Raw genomic sequence first — 18,685 nt, forward strand, 5'->3', positions numbered from 1 at the left:
ACATTTTTCTGATGTTTTAAATGCTCTCCATTTCTCCCAGACTGTTCTGCTTCTAGCCTCTCCTCCCATTTCTCCTCATCCCAGATATTCAATTTCTGATATGTAATCAACTTGGTGTATCCATTCTTTTATGGATGGCCTCTGTGGATGTAGCCAATTTTTTGGGATTAGGCCCTTTGCTGCATTCAGCAACCCTGGAACCAAAGTCGCTCCATACTGTTTTTTTTGACCTGTCCGTTCCGTGGAACAAACAGGTCAAGGGATTTCGTAGGATCTTTTCGCCTGTAATTTCCTCTATATATTCTAGGACTTCTTTCCAGTACTCTTGTATTCCCGGGCAGTTCCACCAAACATGCATTGTGGTTCCTACTTGATTACATTCCCTCCAACACCACGCAGCGTTATTTGGATGAATTGTATTCATTCTCTCAGGGGTCAGATGCCAGCGAACCATACATTTATAATATATAAACACCTCATTATGATAGCAGGTCTTTTAATGACTTGGAAGTAATGTATACTGTGTGTATTTTGTTTTTAATAAAAAGGGGAATACGGTTAGATACTGTGTTGAGTTTCTATAGCCACCTGTGTCGCCATTGGGCAGATTTCCCCTCACATCCTATGTTTGTGACATCCAGAGCATTGCTAAGAGCTAAATTTCCACACCCACCACTTTTTGGAGTGCATAGTCATTCTTGAGTCACATATTTTTTGGAGTATAGAGTGTGACCTACAATAAATTTAGCTGTAGATTTACTCATCAGTGCTGTATAAAAATTGGACAAGACTGGACAAATTAAAAAAAAGAAAGATCCTGACTAACATCAGACACAGAAAGGACGAGAGGACAGTTTACCTCGGATTACCAAAGTTCCAAATTGCTCGTCTACAAGTCGTTCAGAATACGGCGGCACGACTTGTAACAGGTAAAAAACCCTGGGAATCAATTTCCCCCTCCCTTAGATCCCTTCACTGGTTGCCCGTAAAATACAGAATTACGTTTAAAGCACTCTGCCTGACGCACAGATGTGTACAAGGAAGCGCTCCCCAATATCTATGTGAAAAATTAAAATGTCACAACCCCAATCACGTTCTCCGTTCTACTAACCAAAACCTACTCCAGATACCCAAGGCCAGATACAAGTCCAAAGGAGAACGAAGATTTGCGGTCCAAGGACCAAGACTATGGAACGCTTTACCAACCAGCATCCGAACGGAAGTGAATCACCAGGCCTTCAGAAAAAAACTCAAAACCCATCTATTCTGAAGGCAAAAATATAGTAGGAACCGGATACCAAGCGCCCTGAGGCGATTCAGTTCACATGTGTTGCGCTATACAAGTTTCTCACTCACTCACAGTCCCTACAAACCATACTCCCCTAGTGGTTGATAGGGCATTTGCTGAAGGATTCATTGCCTGTGATCTGAAACCTGAGACCCTCCTTGTTATAAGATGCCATCATCATCAGAGACTTCCTCAGCTCTATTCAGGGCCGCTTTAATAGCATCATGGTCCCCTGGGCAAAGTAATGCTCTGGAGCCCCTACAATGGAAGCAGCATAGGTAAACAGACATCAAGTAGGTAGGAGGCAGACAAGTGGAGCTTCCCCATTTGGGTGGAGCTCCACATTAACTACATGAATAATCATTCTGTACAGCAAAGAAACAGTGGGAAAATACTACATACTAAATACTACATACATAAAGTAACAAAGCTGTCCTGTGCATATAATATATCTGCTAGATTGATGCCTCCCCAGCACTATGGCCCCTCCACGCCCTAGTTATCCCCCCAGCACTCTGACCCCTCTCCCCCCTAGATATCCCCCCAGCACTCTTATCCCTCTACACCACAGATATCCCCCCAGCACTGTGATCCCTCTACGCCCCAAATATTCCCCCCAGCACAGTTTCCATATACCATAAGATACCCTTGGTACTGTGACCCCACTACATCCCTGATACCCCCTACACTGTGGCCTCTCTACATCCCTGATACCTCTAGCACTATAGACACCCAAGATACTCCAAGCATTGCTACCCCTATGCACCCCAGATCCCCCCTCAGCATTGTTTTCCCCCATACACCCTTGATATCCTCCAGCACCATTATTCCATCCATGTAGTACCCCCTTTTCCAGTGGAGATACAGTGCATGTGAACTTTGGCTATGTGCCCACCTCCAGCACTTGACTCACCTATACCAATCAAGCAGGCAGAAGAAGGGGCGGAGGAGGGAGCATCCCTCCTGCCATTCCAAGCCCTTTGGTGCAAACAGTGCTGGACAGCTGGACTCACCATGACACCATCCACAATGCTCCTTCCACAGGTGGGCTCTCAGTGCTGCTGACTCAGCAGTTCCCACTCCAGCTCCAGTTCCAAGAATTCAAGCTGCATGGGGTGGGGTCAGAGTATCACGGGCGCTCCCTGCTGGCTGTGAAATAATAGGTATCGTTCTGCATAGCATGGCACACCGCTGCCAGCCTGCCTCCCCTGTGCATCCATCACTCTCAGTGCCATTCCGGGCAGCTTGGGCCAAAGGACCAGGAAAGTGCAGTGGCCACCCCATGTAGCTGGGGCCCCTGGGCAGTGCCCAGGTGTGCCCACTCATTAAGACAGCCCTGGTTCTATTGAGTGAGGCCCAGTCCTCCCCATGTTCACAGGGAACTTCATATCCACTGAAAACTTTTTTTCTTTCAAATAATACAAATTTATCATTTTCCAAAACTAGATACAGATAGATACATAAAACAGTCAAAGCAGATCAATTGGCAGATACATTATAAATATTGTAGGTGAGAACAATCATTCACCGATACATAAGTGTTTCTCAACATGAAGAGAATATCATGGTGTTATTTAAAGGCAGAAGATACCCAATTTTAACACAACTATCATGCACTCAGGCCTCCAATTGGTTTGTTGCCAACATCCTCTCGTTGATCTTGGAGTGTGTAGTGGACTGAAAGCATGTTCATGAGTTCTGGCTGAGAGGATCTGTGATTACCGTACTAGGCATCATTCCTTCTCACAGCTGTTACAGGAATGGGAAATGAAAAGGACCGGGGGATGAAAGATGCAAGGAGGAGTGAAAAGGTAAATAATTGAATAAAAGTAAAGAAATAAAGAGAGAAGGAAAAAGAGGGGGAGGGAAGGGGAAGGGGAGAGGTTGTGCAGAAGAGGGAGGCTCGCCTTTGAAGTAATGTCACCGAACTTTAGAACTAAAGAAGCTTGAAAAGACTATCCAGATGCACCAGTCGTTACTAGAGTCGAACACCCCCCTGAGCCGAACACCAAATGTTCGTGTGAACTTTAGAACCCCGTTAAAGTCTATGGGACTCGAACATTTGAAATCTAAAGTGCTAATTTTAAAGGCTAATATGCAAGTTATTGTCCTAAAAAGTGTTTGGGGACCTGGGACCTTTCCCAGGGGACATGTATCAATGCAAAAAAAAACGTTTTAAAAACGGCCGTTTTTTTGGGAGCAGTGAATTTAATAATGCTAAAAGTGAAACAATAAAAGTGAAATATTACTTTAAATTTCATACCTGGGGGGGTGTAAAGTTAGCATGTGAAATAGCGCATGTTTCCAGTACATAGAACTGTCTCTGCACAAAGTGTCATTTCTGAAAGGAAAAAAAGTATTTTAAAACCGGACTTGCGGCTATAATGAATTGTCGGCTCTGGCAATTCAAAGAGGATTCATTCATAAAAAATAAAAAAAAATAGCGTGGGGGTCCCCCCAAATTCCATTACCAGGCCCTTCAGGTCTGGAATGGATATTAAGGGAAACCCCGCCGTCAATTTAAAAAAAAATGACGTGGGGTTCCCCCCAAATATCCATTCCAGACCCTTCAGGTGTGGTCGCACTCTTTCCCCCATCTTTTCTGCGGCCGGCCAGGTTAATGTGCTCGGATAAGGGCTCTGGTGTGAATTTTTGGGGGAACTCCACACCATTTTTTTTTTAAATTTGGGGTGGAGTTCCCCTTAAAATCCACAGCAGAACTTAAGGGTCTGGAATGGATATTTGGGGGGAACCCCACATCATTTTTTTTTAAAATTGATGGCGGGGTTCCCCTTAATATCCATTCCAGACCTGAAGGGCCCGGTAATGGAATTTGGGGGGGACCCCACGCTATTTATTTATTACAATTCATTATAGCCGCAAGACCGGTTTTAAAAGACTTTTTTTCCTTTTAGAAATGACACTTTGTGCAGGGACAGTTATATGTACTGGAAACATGCGCTATTTCACATGCTAACTTTACACCCCCCCTAGGTACGAAATTGAAAGTAATATTTCACTTTTATTGTTTCACTTTTAGCATTATTAAATTCACTGCTCCCAAAAAAACGTCTTTAAAACTTTTTTTGCATTGATACATGTCCCCTGGGACAGGACCCAGGTCCCCAAACACTTTTTAGGACAATAAATTGCATATTAGCCTTTAAAATTAGCACTTTAGATTTCTCCCATAGACTTTAACAGGGTGTTTTCCGTGGCTTTTCGAATTTGCCGCGAACACCCCTAATTGTTCGTTGTTCGCCGAACAGGCGAACAGGCAATGTTCGAGTCGAACATGAGTTTGACTCGAACTCGAAGCTCATTCCTAGTCGTTACACAAGACTTTTTAGCTGTATGTGTTTAATTATTAGGGCACACCGCCTACAAAGGATCTAACACAATCAAGTCCCTTTCTATGCAGAGTCTCTCACTGTTCCTCCAGATGCCCTAGATCAGCCCGGGCTTTGGTCCCTCTCACCATCTCTGACTAAGATTCAGAGTCTTAACAGTCATTCTCTTAAGAGACTCTCTTTTAAATGTCCTGCCATTGCCTCAGATTTGCAGGTGGTTGTTTCAGACTTTATTGATGTATGTGTTCTACAGTACACTGCACCTGGAGGATCAGCTTGATGTTCCAGTCCTTGGGTCTTTCAGGGCTCCTACAAAGACCTTTCATTCCACTTGTTATTTAAGACTTTTATACCTTCTGCATGAAGGTGCACCTTCATTTCTACTAATGGGGGACTGCTTATGCATCTGGACAGATCCTTGGGTAGTTGTCTCTCTGGCATCTGAGTGATGAGGACACTCTGTTTAGCCCACAGGCACCTGTTCCTGGCACCTTCTGCAGTTGCTCCTGTAGCGCCTGGCTACTTTCATAGCAGGTGCTACTGTAAATTTAGAGGGTGGCCAGACAGTTAGTTGCCTCTGACCATGTTTATTTGGCTAAATTTGAGGGCCTCTGTACCAGCTTTGGCTGTGCTGTTTGTCCACTGTTGCTGTCTGGGGGGGCCTCACACCCCAGACCGACAGGTGGCAGCAGTAAAGTCAGGGTAGTGTGGATATTTTTTCTCGGCAGCCAATCAAGAGGGTTGATCGCCTTGCTGTGCATGCTGGGGAGGGCTATTTAGGGGGCAGACGCCATTGGTTCGGGGTTGTCTTCGCCGCCATCTGGCTGGGCAGTCGTCCCACCACCCCTGTGTGTGGCCCTCCTGGCCCTCATGGCCGGGGTGTGTGTTAGAGAGTTGGTCCGGAGCAGATGATCTACCTTGTAGGCTCATCGGGTAGACTGGGTCTGCAATTTGCAAGTGGTCCCGTGGTGTCCATCCCGAGGGAGGAAGCCGAACCGATGAAGAACCTTCCTGGGGGAATACCAAGCACGAGGCTGGTATCTCAAGAGAGGCCTGCTGCTTCATCGAAGGACGCTTCATTTCTGAGACGCTGAATGATGGTCGCTTGTCAGTACCGAAATCATTAAAGCTGTTCAAAGGGAGATCCGGGTGCTTAATCCAGCGTTGAGAAGGATTTTGGACTGAGAATGTCTCCATCTTTGGGAAAGTCTGTGAAGAGACTTTGTTAAAGTTCTGAGTGACACCCTGCTAGGTTGGTGAGAGAGGCCTGTCCAGGTGCACTATACCCACTCTGGCTAGAGTGGCGACAAAAGTTGTCGTTGGAAACAGGACTGTTTTCGGAACCCAGTTGTATGCCTGAATCCACTGCCTACTACTTCTTCTATCCTCTTAACTACTACCACTACCATTTCTACCAGTTTTACCCTGTTGGGTAATAAAAGCACAGAAAAGATACCCAAGGTGTGGACATTGACTTTATTACAGCTCTCATTCAATACCCTAGACGGCGGAGGAAAAAGAGGTAACGTGCCACCCAAATCAAACCAGTAGCTCCTTCGGGGGTAGTGCTACACTGCTTACTAAGACAATGTATCTTTCTTTGTCTTTAGGTGTCCCCTATATTTTGGGACTCCTTGCCCTTATCCAAAACTTTTGATTTTGAAGTTGTATTCCATACAAACTCTCACTCCCTTCCTCAGAAGAATCCTCTGTGGCTGTTCTGAATTAGCTAAATGTACAGCTTTTGGACAAACGCCTGAGCAAGCAGACTTCCTGACCGAACATAGAGCTGAGACCAAACTAAAAATTCATCCCTAATTAGGAGATCCCTAGAATCATGTTCTATGTTCAATATTGGGCAGGTCCTGCAGAGTTCTCCTTTTTTAAAGTGAATGATTATGTCCACCTTTTTTTTTATTCTGATGCCCCTTTCACCGGTCTGGAGCTGTGGTATAATGTTTAATCTCTACTTACCCTTGAAGGAGTGACTCTCATGTACCCTACCCCTTTCAGGTAGTCTGACTTTAAGAACCCTCTAGTGGTTTAAGGGGTCAGTTTTAATCCATATGGGATATTGCTCTGAGCTGATTCTAACATATTTTGGATATGTTGTTTGGCGAGATTGATTGTCTGGCTCTGCAAATTTCCTCCCCTGAATCATTAGGGTTGGGAGTGCAAGGCTTGGACCTTCCTATTTATACTTTTGGTCTTTTCTTGTGGATCTGGTTTTGTTACTTCTGGGGGACTTATTATCCTTGGGGCTTCCTCCAGTATTTTTTTTTCTGTTTCTGTTAACCAAAGTTATGCTGTGGATCAGTTTCTTCCTTCATCAGGTAGTTATGCTGTTCTACCTGTTTTGATGAGTTTGTGGTTTCACAGCCTCTCGCCGATTTAGGTTCAGTGTTCCTTTAGATTCAGTAATTCTTCTTTTGTGGTGGTCTCTTCTATCTTGGTCTTGAGTAGAGTTGAGCAGACACCTGGATGTTCGGGTTCGGCGGGTTCGGCCGAACTTCGGAAAAAAGTCCGGGTTCGGGACCCGAACTTGACCCGAACCCGAACCACATAAAAATAAACTTAGAACTGTCCCTGCGCAAAGTGTAATTTCTGAAAGGAAAAAAAGTAATTTAAAACCAGCTTCCCCAAATTTAATTACCAGGCCTTTCAGGTCTGGAATGGATATTAAGGGGAACCCCACCATCAATTTAAAAAAAAAAATGACGCGGGGTTCCCCCCAAATATCAATTCCAGACCCTTCAGGTCTGGTGTGGATTTTAAGGGGAACTCCATCCCAAATTAAAAAAAAATGGCGTGGAGTTCCCCCCAAAATCCACACCACACCCTTATCCGAGCACGTCCTGACCGGCCGCAGAAAAGAGGGGGGACAGATTGCGGCCCCCCCTCTCCTGAACCGTACCAGGCCACATGCCCTCAACATGGGGAGGATGTCCCCATGTTGATGGGGACAAGGGCCTCATCCCCACAACCCTTGCCCGGTGGTTGTGGGGGTCTGCGGGCGGGGGGCTTATCAGAATCTGGAAGACCCCTTTAACAAAGGGGACCCCCAGATCCCCAATACATAGCTTGTGTATGTATCATTTTGTTCTATTTAAAGTAATGTATACAAGGTAGGGCCCGAAAGTGACTGAAGCCTGCCCTGCAGATAGTGATAGGAGGAGTTGTTCTGTAGTCCTTGTAGCCCAGGAAGTGTGGTGCTGGCAGAATAGCCAGGTGACAATAAAGGAAAAAGCATAAAAAAGAAAACTAATGCAGCCACCTCATGTAGCCTAGTTCCACATTTGTGCGTGTTGGAGAATGTGCACAGAAACACGCTGTCCTTTAGCAGATGCATGGCGGTGCTCTTAATTCTTAAGGGCACCCCCATGCATATGCTAACGTTAGCGATTTGCACATTCGGCATGATTTTAAAAAAGGGACAGGGACTTATTTTTCACATTTCTCTTGCGTGGGGCAAACTATCAAAATTACATGCACAGAAATGTGTGCGTACTCCCTTGCACCTGCATGGTGTGAACAGAGCAATAAAGGGCTTGTAAACCCTCTTTTTTTACATAAAAAATAACAAACATGCCTATACTTACCTGCTCTGTGCAATGGTTTTGCATTGAGCAGCCCTGGTCCTCTTCTTCTGGGGACCCCCACGGTGCTCCTGGCCCCTCCCCTTCATTGGGTGCCCCCACAGAAAGCCGCTTTCTATTGGGACATCTGTGCATGCTCGCTCCCGAGTCCCACTGCTGCGTCCATTGACACAGACAGCGGGACGCTGCCCCGCCCCCGATCTCGTGCCACTGGATTTGATTGACAGCAGCGGGAGCCAACTGCTCCCACTGCTATTAATCTGTCCAATGAGGAGAGAGACAGTGCCTGGAGCTTCTGGGCTCATGCACATTGCTGAATTGGATCGGGCTCAGTTAAGAAAAAGGGGCGTGGGGGTTTGGGGGGAGCTGCAGCACAAAAGGTTTTTTCACCTTAACCACTTACAGACAGGAAGGATTTGCCCCCTTAATAACCGGACCATTTTTTTGCGACACGGCATGGCGTCGCTTTAACTGACAACTGTCGTGCGATGAGGTACCCAAACAAAATTGATGTCCTTTTTTCCTACAAATAGAGCTTTCTTTTACTGGTATTTGATCACCACTGCAGTTTTTATTTTTTGCTATAATAAATATAAAAAAAAAAGTAAAAAAAAGATGAATTTCTTCATCAGTTTAGGTCGATATATATTCTTCTACACATTTTTGGTAAAAAAATTGCAATAAGCGAATATTGATTGGTCTGTGCAAAATTTAAAGCGTATACAAAATAGGGGATAGATTTATTGTATTTTTTTTACTAGTAATAGTGGCGATCAGCGATTGTTAGTGGGACTGCGACATTGCGGCGGACAGATCAGACACTTTTGACACTTTTTTGGGACCAGTGACATTTATGCAGCGATTAGTGCTATAGAAATGCACTGATTACTGTATACATGTCACTGGCGGGGAAGGGTTTAACACTAGGGGGTGATCAAGGGGTTAAATGTGTTCCCTTGTGTGTGTTTCTAACTGTATGGGGATGTGACTCACTGGGGCAGGAGACAGATCGCTGTTCCTAATTACTAGGAACAGAAGATCTGTCTCTCCTATTCTGTCAGAAAGTGGATCTGTGTGTTTACACACACACATCCCCATTCTGTCTCTCGTGCCCAAAATTGCGGGTGGTCCCCGGCGTTCACGTGCTATTGCCCTTAAAGGTGCTGATCTACAGCTACGGGATTGTGCCAACCTGCTGCAGTATAATGATGACAGCTAGTCGGCAAGTGGTTAAAGCAGACCTTCAGTAATTTTTTCAACTTTCCATCTACTGTATTAAATATTCTGCTTTTGTTGTTTTTACTTTTGATAGTAAAACTTTTTTTTTTTCTGCCAGCAAATACCTTATACAGCCCACTTCCTGTTTCTTGTCTGGTAAAAAGCCTAGGCTTATTATTATTATTATTATTATTATTATTATTATTATTATTATTTAGGTACTTATATAGCACTGTCAATTTACGCAGCGCTTTACATATACATTGTACATTCACATCAGTCCCTACCCTCAAGGAGCTTACAATCTAAGGTCCCTAACTCACATTCATATACAAGGCCAATTTAGGAAGAAGCTGATTAACCCACGCAGGCACAGGGAGAACATGCAATCTCCAGGCAGGTAGTGTCGCGGTCGGGATTCAAACCAATGACCCTTTTTACTGCTAGGCGAGAGTGCTACTCACTACACCACTGTGCTTATGACATCAGGCACATCTCTCTCTCACTCTCCTGAGAGTTTGCCAGGCAGGGAGGGGTGATGAGTCATAAGAGGGCCAATGAGAGCTGCAGAGCTGGGGGTGTGCCTCTGTGTGTCTGTGTAAATCCAGGAAGTGAACAGACAGCAGCTTCAGGTGCCCAAAGTTAAAACCGATGCAGCCAGACTCAATGGAGGGAGATTTCTGCATTATATTTCGGAAATACATAATAACAGTACAGTAAAACCTTGGATTGCGAGCATGATTAGTTCCAGAAACATGCTTGTAATCCAAAGCACTTGTATATCGAAGCATTTTTTTTACAGGGTATAAAAGAGAAGATAGGCACCTCTAAGTGTAGCAATAAGTTGCTAAATGTTGTACCTTCATTAACCACTTAAGACCCGGACCATTATGCAGGTTAAGGACCTTGCCCCTTTTTGTGATTCTGCACTGCGTCGATTGAACTGTCAATTGCGCGGTCTTGCGACGTCGCTCCCAAACAAAATTGACGTCCTTTTTTCCCCCACAAATAGAGATTTATTTTGGTGGTATTTGATCACCTCTGCGGTTTTTATTTTCTGTGCTATAAACAAAAATAAAACAAAATTTAGAAAAAAAAACAATATTTTTTACTTTTTGCTTTAATAAATATCCCCCAAAAATATATATTAAAACATTTTTTTCCTCAGTTTAGGCCGATACATATTCTTCTACTTATTTTTGGTAAAAAAAAATCGCAATAAGCGTTTATTGATTGGTTTGTGCAAAAGTTATAGCGGGGGGATAGTTTTATGGCATTTTTATTAAAAACATTTTTTTTACTTGTAATGGCGGCGATCAGCGATTTTTTTCGTGACTGCGACATTATGGCGAACACATCGGACACTTTTGACACCATTGTAATTTTCACAGCGAAAAGTGCTATAAAAATGCACTGATCACTGTGAAAATGACAATGGCAGTGAAGGAGTTAACCACTAGGGGGCGATAATGGGTTAAGTGTGCCCTAAAGGAGTGATTCTTACTGTAGGGGGTGTGGCGTCCCTGATCGTCGTTCCCTATATCAGGGAACAGACGGACAGTGTCACTGCCACACAGAAGAACGGGGAAGGTATGTTTACACACACCTCTCCCCGTTCTTCAGCTCCTGTGACCCGATCGCGGGACACCGGTGGCGATTGGGTCCGCGGGTCCCGTGGGTGCGGTCACGGAGCTTCGGACCGGGTCGCGGGCGCGCGGGCACGGCCCACGGCTGGGCTCTTAACCTCCCTGGCGGTATGATTATTTCAGAAAAAAGGTGCTGAAAGCGGTACAATTATTTGCAAGGAAATTTGGCGTTTTATACTGTAGGCCTGTAATTCTTAGGAATAAATCACTTAAAGCGGTTCTCCACCCTAAAGTGGAGTCCCGCTGATCGGAACCCTCCCCCCCTCCGGTGTCACATTTGACACCTTTTAGGGGGGAGGGGGGTGCAGATACCTGTCTAAAGACAGGTATTTGCACCCACTTCCGGCCACACGCTACGGGCAAAAGACGGGTTTTTCTGACTTCCCGTCTGTCGCCCGTTGTGTGCTGGGAACACTCGGCTCCCAGCACACAGCGTGTGAGCCAATCGGTGGGCGCAGCGCGACTCGCGCATGCGCCGTAGGGAACCGGGCAGTGAAGCCGCAGCGCTTCACTTCCTGGTTCCCTCAGCGTGGATGGCAGGGGGAGCAGCAGAGAGACGAGCGATCGCTCATCCTCTGCTGCGATCGGCGCTGGACTCCAGGACAGGTAAGTGTCCTAATATTAAAAGTCAGCAGCTGCAGTATTTGTAGCTGCTGGCTTTTAATATTTTTTTCCCATGGCACATCCGCTTTAAATCTGACCAAACAAGAGTCTAGTAGGCATCCCGGGTATGAATTTTTTTTATTTTTTTATGACAAATTTCCCCACAAATCGCTATCGCACAATCCTGCAAGTGATTATAATTTATTATCGCTATTTTCTAGCTGCTCTAAAACCATTTTTGACATAAAGGGACACTTTTGGTTGCTATGGACAATCTACAGTTTGCAGGCAGAAAGAACAGTTTTATTATATAAAAGTACATGTAGGACACTGGGCAGACCACTAGGGACAAGGGGTGTGTGTATTTTTTACATACAGTACTGTAATCTATAAGATTACAGTATACTGTATGTATTGTGTTTGTTTACCTTTTTGAATTTGGCGCCGTTCTCCGCCCCCGTGCATCGTAACGTCGCAGGGAACGGAGATCGGCGGCACAGGAGGACACTGTGTGAATCGAGCGAGGTCCCGCTCGCTCACACAGCGCGGTGGCATCGCTGGATCCAGGGACAAGGTAAGTAACTTTGTCTGTGGCTGCAGCGAGGCAAGCCCGAGTCTGACTCGGGGATACCGCTTTTGGTATAAAAATCTTACCCCGAGCCAGAATACCGTCAGGGGGGTTAAAGGCGACGTACAGGTACGTGCGTGTGCCCAGCCGTGCCATTCTGCCGACGTATATCGGCGTTAGGCGGTCCTTAAGTGGTTAAATGTAACCATATTGCTACACTTAGAGTCTCCTCTCTTCTTTTTTATACTCAGTTGTGACATGACGCTACTCTTATATCAAGACATCGCTTGTATATCAAGGCAAAATTTATTAAAACATTTTGCCTGTCTTGCAAAACGCTCTCAAACCAAGTTACTCTCAATCCAAGGTTTTACTGTATATATAAAATAATATGTAAAGTGGTCGGAGGGAAGCTTCAGAATGGCAAAAATGTTTTTATTACAAATGATGTGAGCAGACTGCAGTTCCTCTTTGATGCATAGAATGTTAAGGTTCGTCTTTTATTTTCTAAATAGGTTCCTTCAAGCTCGTGCATTGTTGGTTCACTTACCTTTTCCTTCGATTTCCCTTCTAAATGTTTTTTTTTCTTTGTCTGAATTTCTCACTTCCTGTTTCTCCTCAGTAAGCTTTCCACCATCATACGAGCGGTGGAAAGTCATTTAGAACAGCTTACTGAACAGCTTATTGAGGAGGAACAGGAAGTGAGAAATTCAGACAAAGAAAACAAAGAAAAAAAAACATTTAGAAGGGAAGTTGAAGGAAAAGGTAAGTGAACCAACAATGCACTAGCCTAAAGCGGAGTTCCACCCAAAAGTGGAACTTCCGCTTAATCTACTCATGTAATTTTTTTTTGGGGGGGGGGCTTCAGGAGGAGTGGGACTTCCTGTCCCACTTCCTCCTTCCGCTGAGGGGCTGCCATAGGTGAATAAGCCTAATCGCCTTTCTGCAGCCCCTTCCCTGTAGGCGATCACCTGGAACACGTGATAGGTCCCAGGCGATCGCCTGTCCAATTGCATGGTGCGGCGCCGCTTGCGCATGTGCAGTGGGTTCCCGGCCGTGAAGCCGAAAGCTGTCACAGCCGGGTGCCCACACTTGGAATGAAGACGCCGGCCGGAGAGGGGGGGAGAGGAGCGGAGCTCCGGCCGGCGCGCCGCTGGAACGTGGAGCAGGTGAGTGTCTGTTTATTAAAAGCCAACAGCTACACTTTTTGTAGCTGCTGACTTTTAATAAACATGAAAACTGACTGGAACACCCCTTTAAAGTAACCTATTTAGAAAATAAAAAACAAATCTTTACAACCCCTTTAAGGTGAAAAACATTAAGGTGAACCACTTTAAGGATTGGTAGGTTGCAATATATATAATGTTGGTAATTGGGTTCAGATACAGTCGTCTACACATAAGGAAAAGTGCTTTATCATATAACGTGATTTTATGTAATTTAGTAGGAAATTCAGCTCTGCGAAGAATAAAAGAATACACTTCTGACACACTGCCTCTTCTTGCCAAGTCTGGAGTTTGCAGTGACCTGTTACTGGTCTGTTGCATAAACCAGAAGCCTTGGGATTGGCTGCTACAGAATGAAACGGACAGAAATCAATAGCAATGGGATGGAGCTGGTTACAGCACAATACTTGAGGCACTCCGAGACATTGCTCATTAAGAGAGAGCAGGCTGTGCTCATCATGACTTACTACAGAAACTGAACATTCACAGCAAAGAGGAGCAACACAGAGACATGCCACATCACACTGCCACCAGAACCCCCATTCAGGAACACAGGGATTGACAACTGCCTGTTTTCTTACAGGTTTTTTTTTGCTTTTTTTTTTGTTGTTCCTGTGAGATATAAATTATTATTATAATAGTAATATTCTGGAGTCTGTAATCATCATGTACCCAATTCTGTATTCCAACGCATTCCTGATGCTGCTTGGTGCCAGCCTCTGGGGGCATGGCAGTTCAGACACACGTGTCGTGAGTGGTAAGTGCTGCATGCAAACTTTGGATCAGGAAACTTTGTACGGTGGCGTGGGTGCGATGACTTAACGCATAAAACTGCCAGTGGCTTTGATGCTGAAATTTAGATCAGTGAGACTTCTTTCTATTTATTGTTTATGTAGGAGGGTGAGGGATTGTGGTCATTGATCAATTCCGTTATATCTTTATTAAGTGCCTATGGCGCTTTTTGTACACAGAATAAATTGTCTAGACTGTTTATACCGTCTGAACATTGCATTTAAATGACTGTTTTTTTTTTTAAAACACCGTCCTCCGGCACTGCAAGCAATGCACACCTTGATTAAAACTGACATTTGAAAGTGTGTAAGGTTTTGGGAAGTAGAATCTGATAATATCATTGCTGTATATTAAAAGGTAAGTTCCATTTGCAGTAATGGGGGTTATTTGCGAAAGGCAAATCCACTTTGCGCTATAAGTGCAAACTACAAGTGCAAAGTGAACTTGAAATTGCACTAAAAGTGCACCTGGAAGTGCAGTCACTGTAAATCTGAGGGGTAGATATGACATGAGGGGAAGCTCTGCTGATTTTATTATCCAATCATGAGCAAGCTAAAATGCTCTTTTTTATTTTCCATGCATGGCCCCCCTCGGATTTACAGCGACTGCACTTCCAAGTGCACTTTCAATGTACTTTCAAGTGCACTTTGCACTTGTAGTTTGCACTTGTAGTGCAAAGTGGATTGTAAGTTGCACTGTGATATTTATTAAGGTACCTGGTCTACAACCTGGAAATGCGGTGCCTGAACTTCTGTCTAAATCTTAAATTCTTATATTTTTCAGCTTAGTATATATTTCATATCATTTTACTTGTTTTTTGTTCAATTAAGTGTTGACTTAATGCATTATTTGTAGTATACAGACTTTATTAACAGTACAATGTGCACTGATGTGCAGTTTACCTGTAAGAACCAATCAACACATAGAAGACTGATCAGCTGTCTAGTGGAAAAAAAAAATCTGATCAGTTGCTCTGATTGGTAATGGCACTTTATATATATATATATATATATATATATATATATATATATATATATATATATATATATATATATATATATATATATATATATATATATATATTTATTTTATATATTTATTTTATATTTATATATATATGTATAGCTCATTTTAACTCTGTTGATCAATGACGACTTTGTTGCACTGATATTATTTTGAAATAAATAAATAATGTGACTAATTCTGATGTATAGTAGATTTGGTGGCATAATAGTAGCCATAGTAGTATGGGTCCTAGAGGTGGAAACAAACAATTTCATGTTAAAGTTAATTCCTTGCACTGATGCCCCCTCTTTCCTGATAACTTCCGTCTTAGACACGGGTCCTTGGCAATGTACTGACTATGCTAACAGCTGTCCTGCTGCCTGTCTTTTATTTGCATGCACTTTATTATTATGTATTATTTAAGGTACTTGTATAGCGCCGCCAATTTACGCAGCGCTTTACATATACATTGTACATTCACATCATTCCCTTCCCTCAAGGAGCTTACAATCTAATGTACCTAAGTCACAATCATATACTGGGGCCAATTTAGACAGAAGCCAATTAACCTACCAGCATGTCTTTGGAGTGTGGGAGGAAACCGGAGTAATTGGAGGAAACCCACGCTGGCACAGGGAGAACATGCAAACTCCAGGCAGGTAATGTGACTTTGGGGGTTATTTACGAAAGGCAAATCCTTGTAGTGCAAAGTGGATTTGGCTTTAGTAAATAACCCCCTTATGTCATCTGTGGCAGTAGAGAGGTCCATGAGGGGCGCCCTCAAAATTTTGCTATGGGGCCCAATGATCTTTAAGTATGCCCTAACTAGATCTTGATTGGCAAACTCATCATCTGGCTCTTTAACTTCCAGATGTGAAAAGAGACTTAAAAAATATAGTAGCATTTGCAGCTTTCGCAGGTCAGGATAAGATATGGAAACTTAGAGAACTTTTCAAAGATGAATTAAGTCGAAGTCAAACTTCAGAGGATCTTAGCAGACTGTGACCATGGGTGCTCAACCTGTGGCCCTCAAGCTGTTGCGGAACTACTGTTCCCATCATGCCTCTGTGTACTTTAGCCAGTACTAGTGTGCAAAACAGTTGTGCTGGCAAAAATGTACGGAACACCTTGTTTTATGACAACCAATCCGATGTCTTTATTTATTAACTTAGAAAAGGTGAACAATAAAAGCTAACTTCTAACTTGTCACCATGGGTAACTAACTTACCAGACTGGGAACCCCCAAAAGATTCTCAAACCAGACTGGAGTCCAGACCTTTTGGTAACACAAACAATTTGTTTCTGAGTTAAAGTGGTAACCAAATTCTTGCAAACGTGTGCTCTATAGCAGGGGTGTCAAACTGGCTGCTCTCCAGCTGTTGCAAAACTACAAGTCCCATGAGGCATTGCAAGGCTAACAGTTACAAGCATGACTCCCACAGGCAGAGGCATGATGGGACTTGTAGTTTCGGAACAGCTGGAGGGCCGCCAGTTTGACACCCCTGCTCTATAGTGATAGGCTAGATCAGTGTTTTTTCATCCAGGGTCCTGTGGAACCTTGGGCAGGGCTGGACTGGGACAAAAATTTGGCCCTGGACTTCATCCAGACCAGCCCACTTTAATTCAATAAAATGCTGCCCCCACCCCCCCCCCGAAAAATCACGCCCACCAAAATGCCCCTACATCCATTATTGTATATCATGAGAGGGTGAAAGAGAGGGGAATGAGAGAGAGAGGGAGGGTTGAGGGAAAGGGGGTGAGAGGGGGTGGGTGAGAGAGGGGGGTGAGTGTAAGAAAAAGAGAGTGAGTGTAAAAGAGAGGGGGTGAGTGTAGGACCCCTTTTTACACTGAGGCGTTTTTTAGGCACTTTTGGGCTAAAAATAGCGCATGTAAAGCGCCTGAAAAGCGCTTCCGCTGCAGTCCCAGTGTGAAAGCCTGAGTGCTTTCACACTGGGGCGCTGCCAGGGCGTTAGAAAAAGTCCTCCAAGCAGCAGCTCTGTTTTAAAAAACGGCCCACTGAGCCATCAGCCCACCGGGAAACTCCCTGTAGTCCCTATGGCCAGTCCATCCCTGACCTTGGGCGTTCCTCGAGAGTTTGCTAATTGTTCCTCGAGCAATCAGAAATTTCTTAGATGCAATACCATTGACACCATAGATCTTTTTAGCTGAAGGGGGCCCATTGGCCACTAATGTAAGGGGTATTCTTCACACCGACCACCACACTAATATACTGTGAGCTTTGGGTATAGTATTAATTGGCAGGGGTTCCCCAAGTTCCCTAAGACCTGAAAGGTTGAGGGTTCCTTTGTGTTAAAAAAGTGAGAAAGCATCAACTTGATGAATACACATGTATTGTATCATATGGTAAAACATGTAGCTATAAAAAGCAATTCAACAATAACCATAAACAAAAATTTGAACGTCAGTTTACACAATTCTTCCTAAAATATTACATGCACTTTATTTTGATGGAAGCTTTAAATCTACTCAGAAGTTTAGAGATAACTGCCAAGACAGACACACAGGAGTTTCCTTTACTGGCTTCTTTTTAAAGGCGCTCCAGGGTTTTGTCATCTTTGTCCTAGCTTCAGTACCTAGTGAGCCATCACCTGATATAAAGATCACATGACCCAACACCTGCACATGCTCAGATGTAGGAAAGGAAGTATTGAGTATGGAGTATATACCTTCTAAAACAATCTTTCTCAACCTTACCCCAGAACAACCCTTGAAATAATTTTCAGGTCTTGGGGAACCGTTGATAAAACCAAAACTTTAGTGGTCAGTGAGTAAAATTAATTGGTGGTCAGTTTGAAGAATATCCCCCTTACAGTGCTGGTCAGAATTCAACCCTACAGACAGCTAAAAATATAGGGCCAGATTCACGTAGAATTCCGGCGGCGTAACGTATTGCATTTACGTTACACCGCCGCAAGTTTTATGGGCAAGTGCTTGATTCACAAAGCACTTGCCTGTAAACTTGCGGCGGCGTATCGTAAATCCGTCCGGCGCAAGCCCGCCTAATTCAAATGGGGCGTGTATCATTTAAATTAGGCGCATTCCCGCACCGAACGTACTGCGCATGCTCCGTTTTGAAATTTCCCGCCGTGCTTTGCGCGAAATGACATCGCACCAACGTCATTTTTTGAACGTCGACGTGAGTTACGTCCTTTCCTATTCACGGACGACTTACGCAAAAAAAAAAATTGAAATTTGACGCTGGAACGACGGCCATACTTTAACATGGCAATTCTAAAGATAGGCCACGAAATACCAGCTTTAACTATACGCCGGGAAAATCCGACTAGCGACGATGTAAGAGAATGCGACGGCCGCGCATACTTTCGTGAATCGCCGTAAACAGCTAATTAGCATACACAACGCGGAAAACGA

The 18,685-nt window shown here is 44.1% G+C and overlaps 1 protein-coding gene across 3 annotated transcripts in view; it reads left to right on the forward strand.

Annotated features, from left to right (window-relative positions):
• Positions 1 to 13,824: 13,824 nt before the first annotated feature.
• CHODL (chondrolectin) overlaps positions 13,825 to 18,685 on the forward strand; it is a 131,315-nt gene continuing 126,454 nt past the window's right edge. The window contains exon 1 of one of the 3 annotated variants that reach the window (XM_040338813.1): positions 13,825 to 14,252. In XM_040338813.1, the coding sequence (XP_040194747.1) occupies positions 14,162 to 14,252 (91 nt within the window). In that variant the 5' untranslated portion in view covers positions 13,825 to 14,161. The remainder of the gene's footprint in view (positions 14,253 to 18,685) is intronic. The other 2 variants (XM_040338812.1, XM_040338814.1) reach the window with 2 other exon arrangements.

The sequence above is a fragment of the Rana temporaria genome, chromosome 2 (genome assembly GCF_905171775.1).
Source record: "Rana temporaria chromosome 2, aRanTem1.1, whole genome shotgun sequence".
In the NCBI taxonomy this organism is placed as follows: Eukaryota; Metazoa; Chordata; class Amphibia; order Anura; family Ranidae; genus Rana; species Rana temporaria.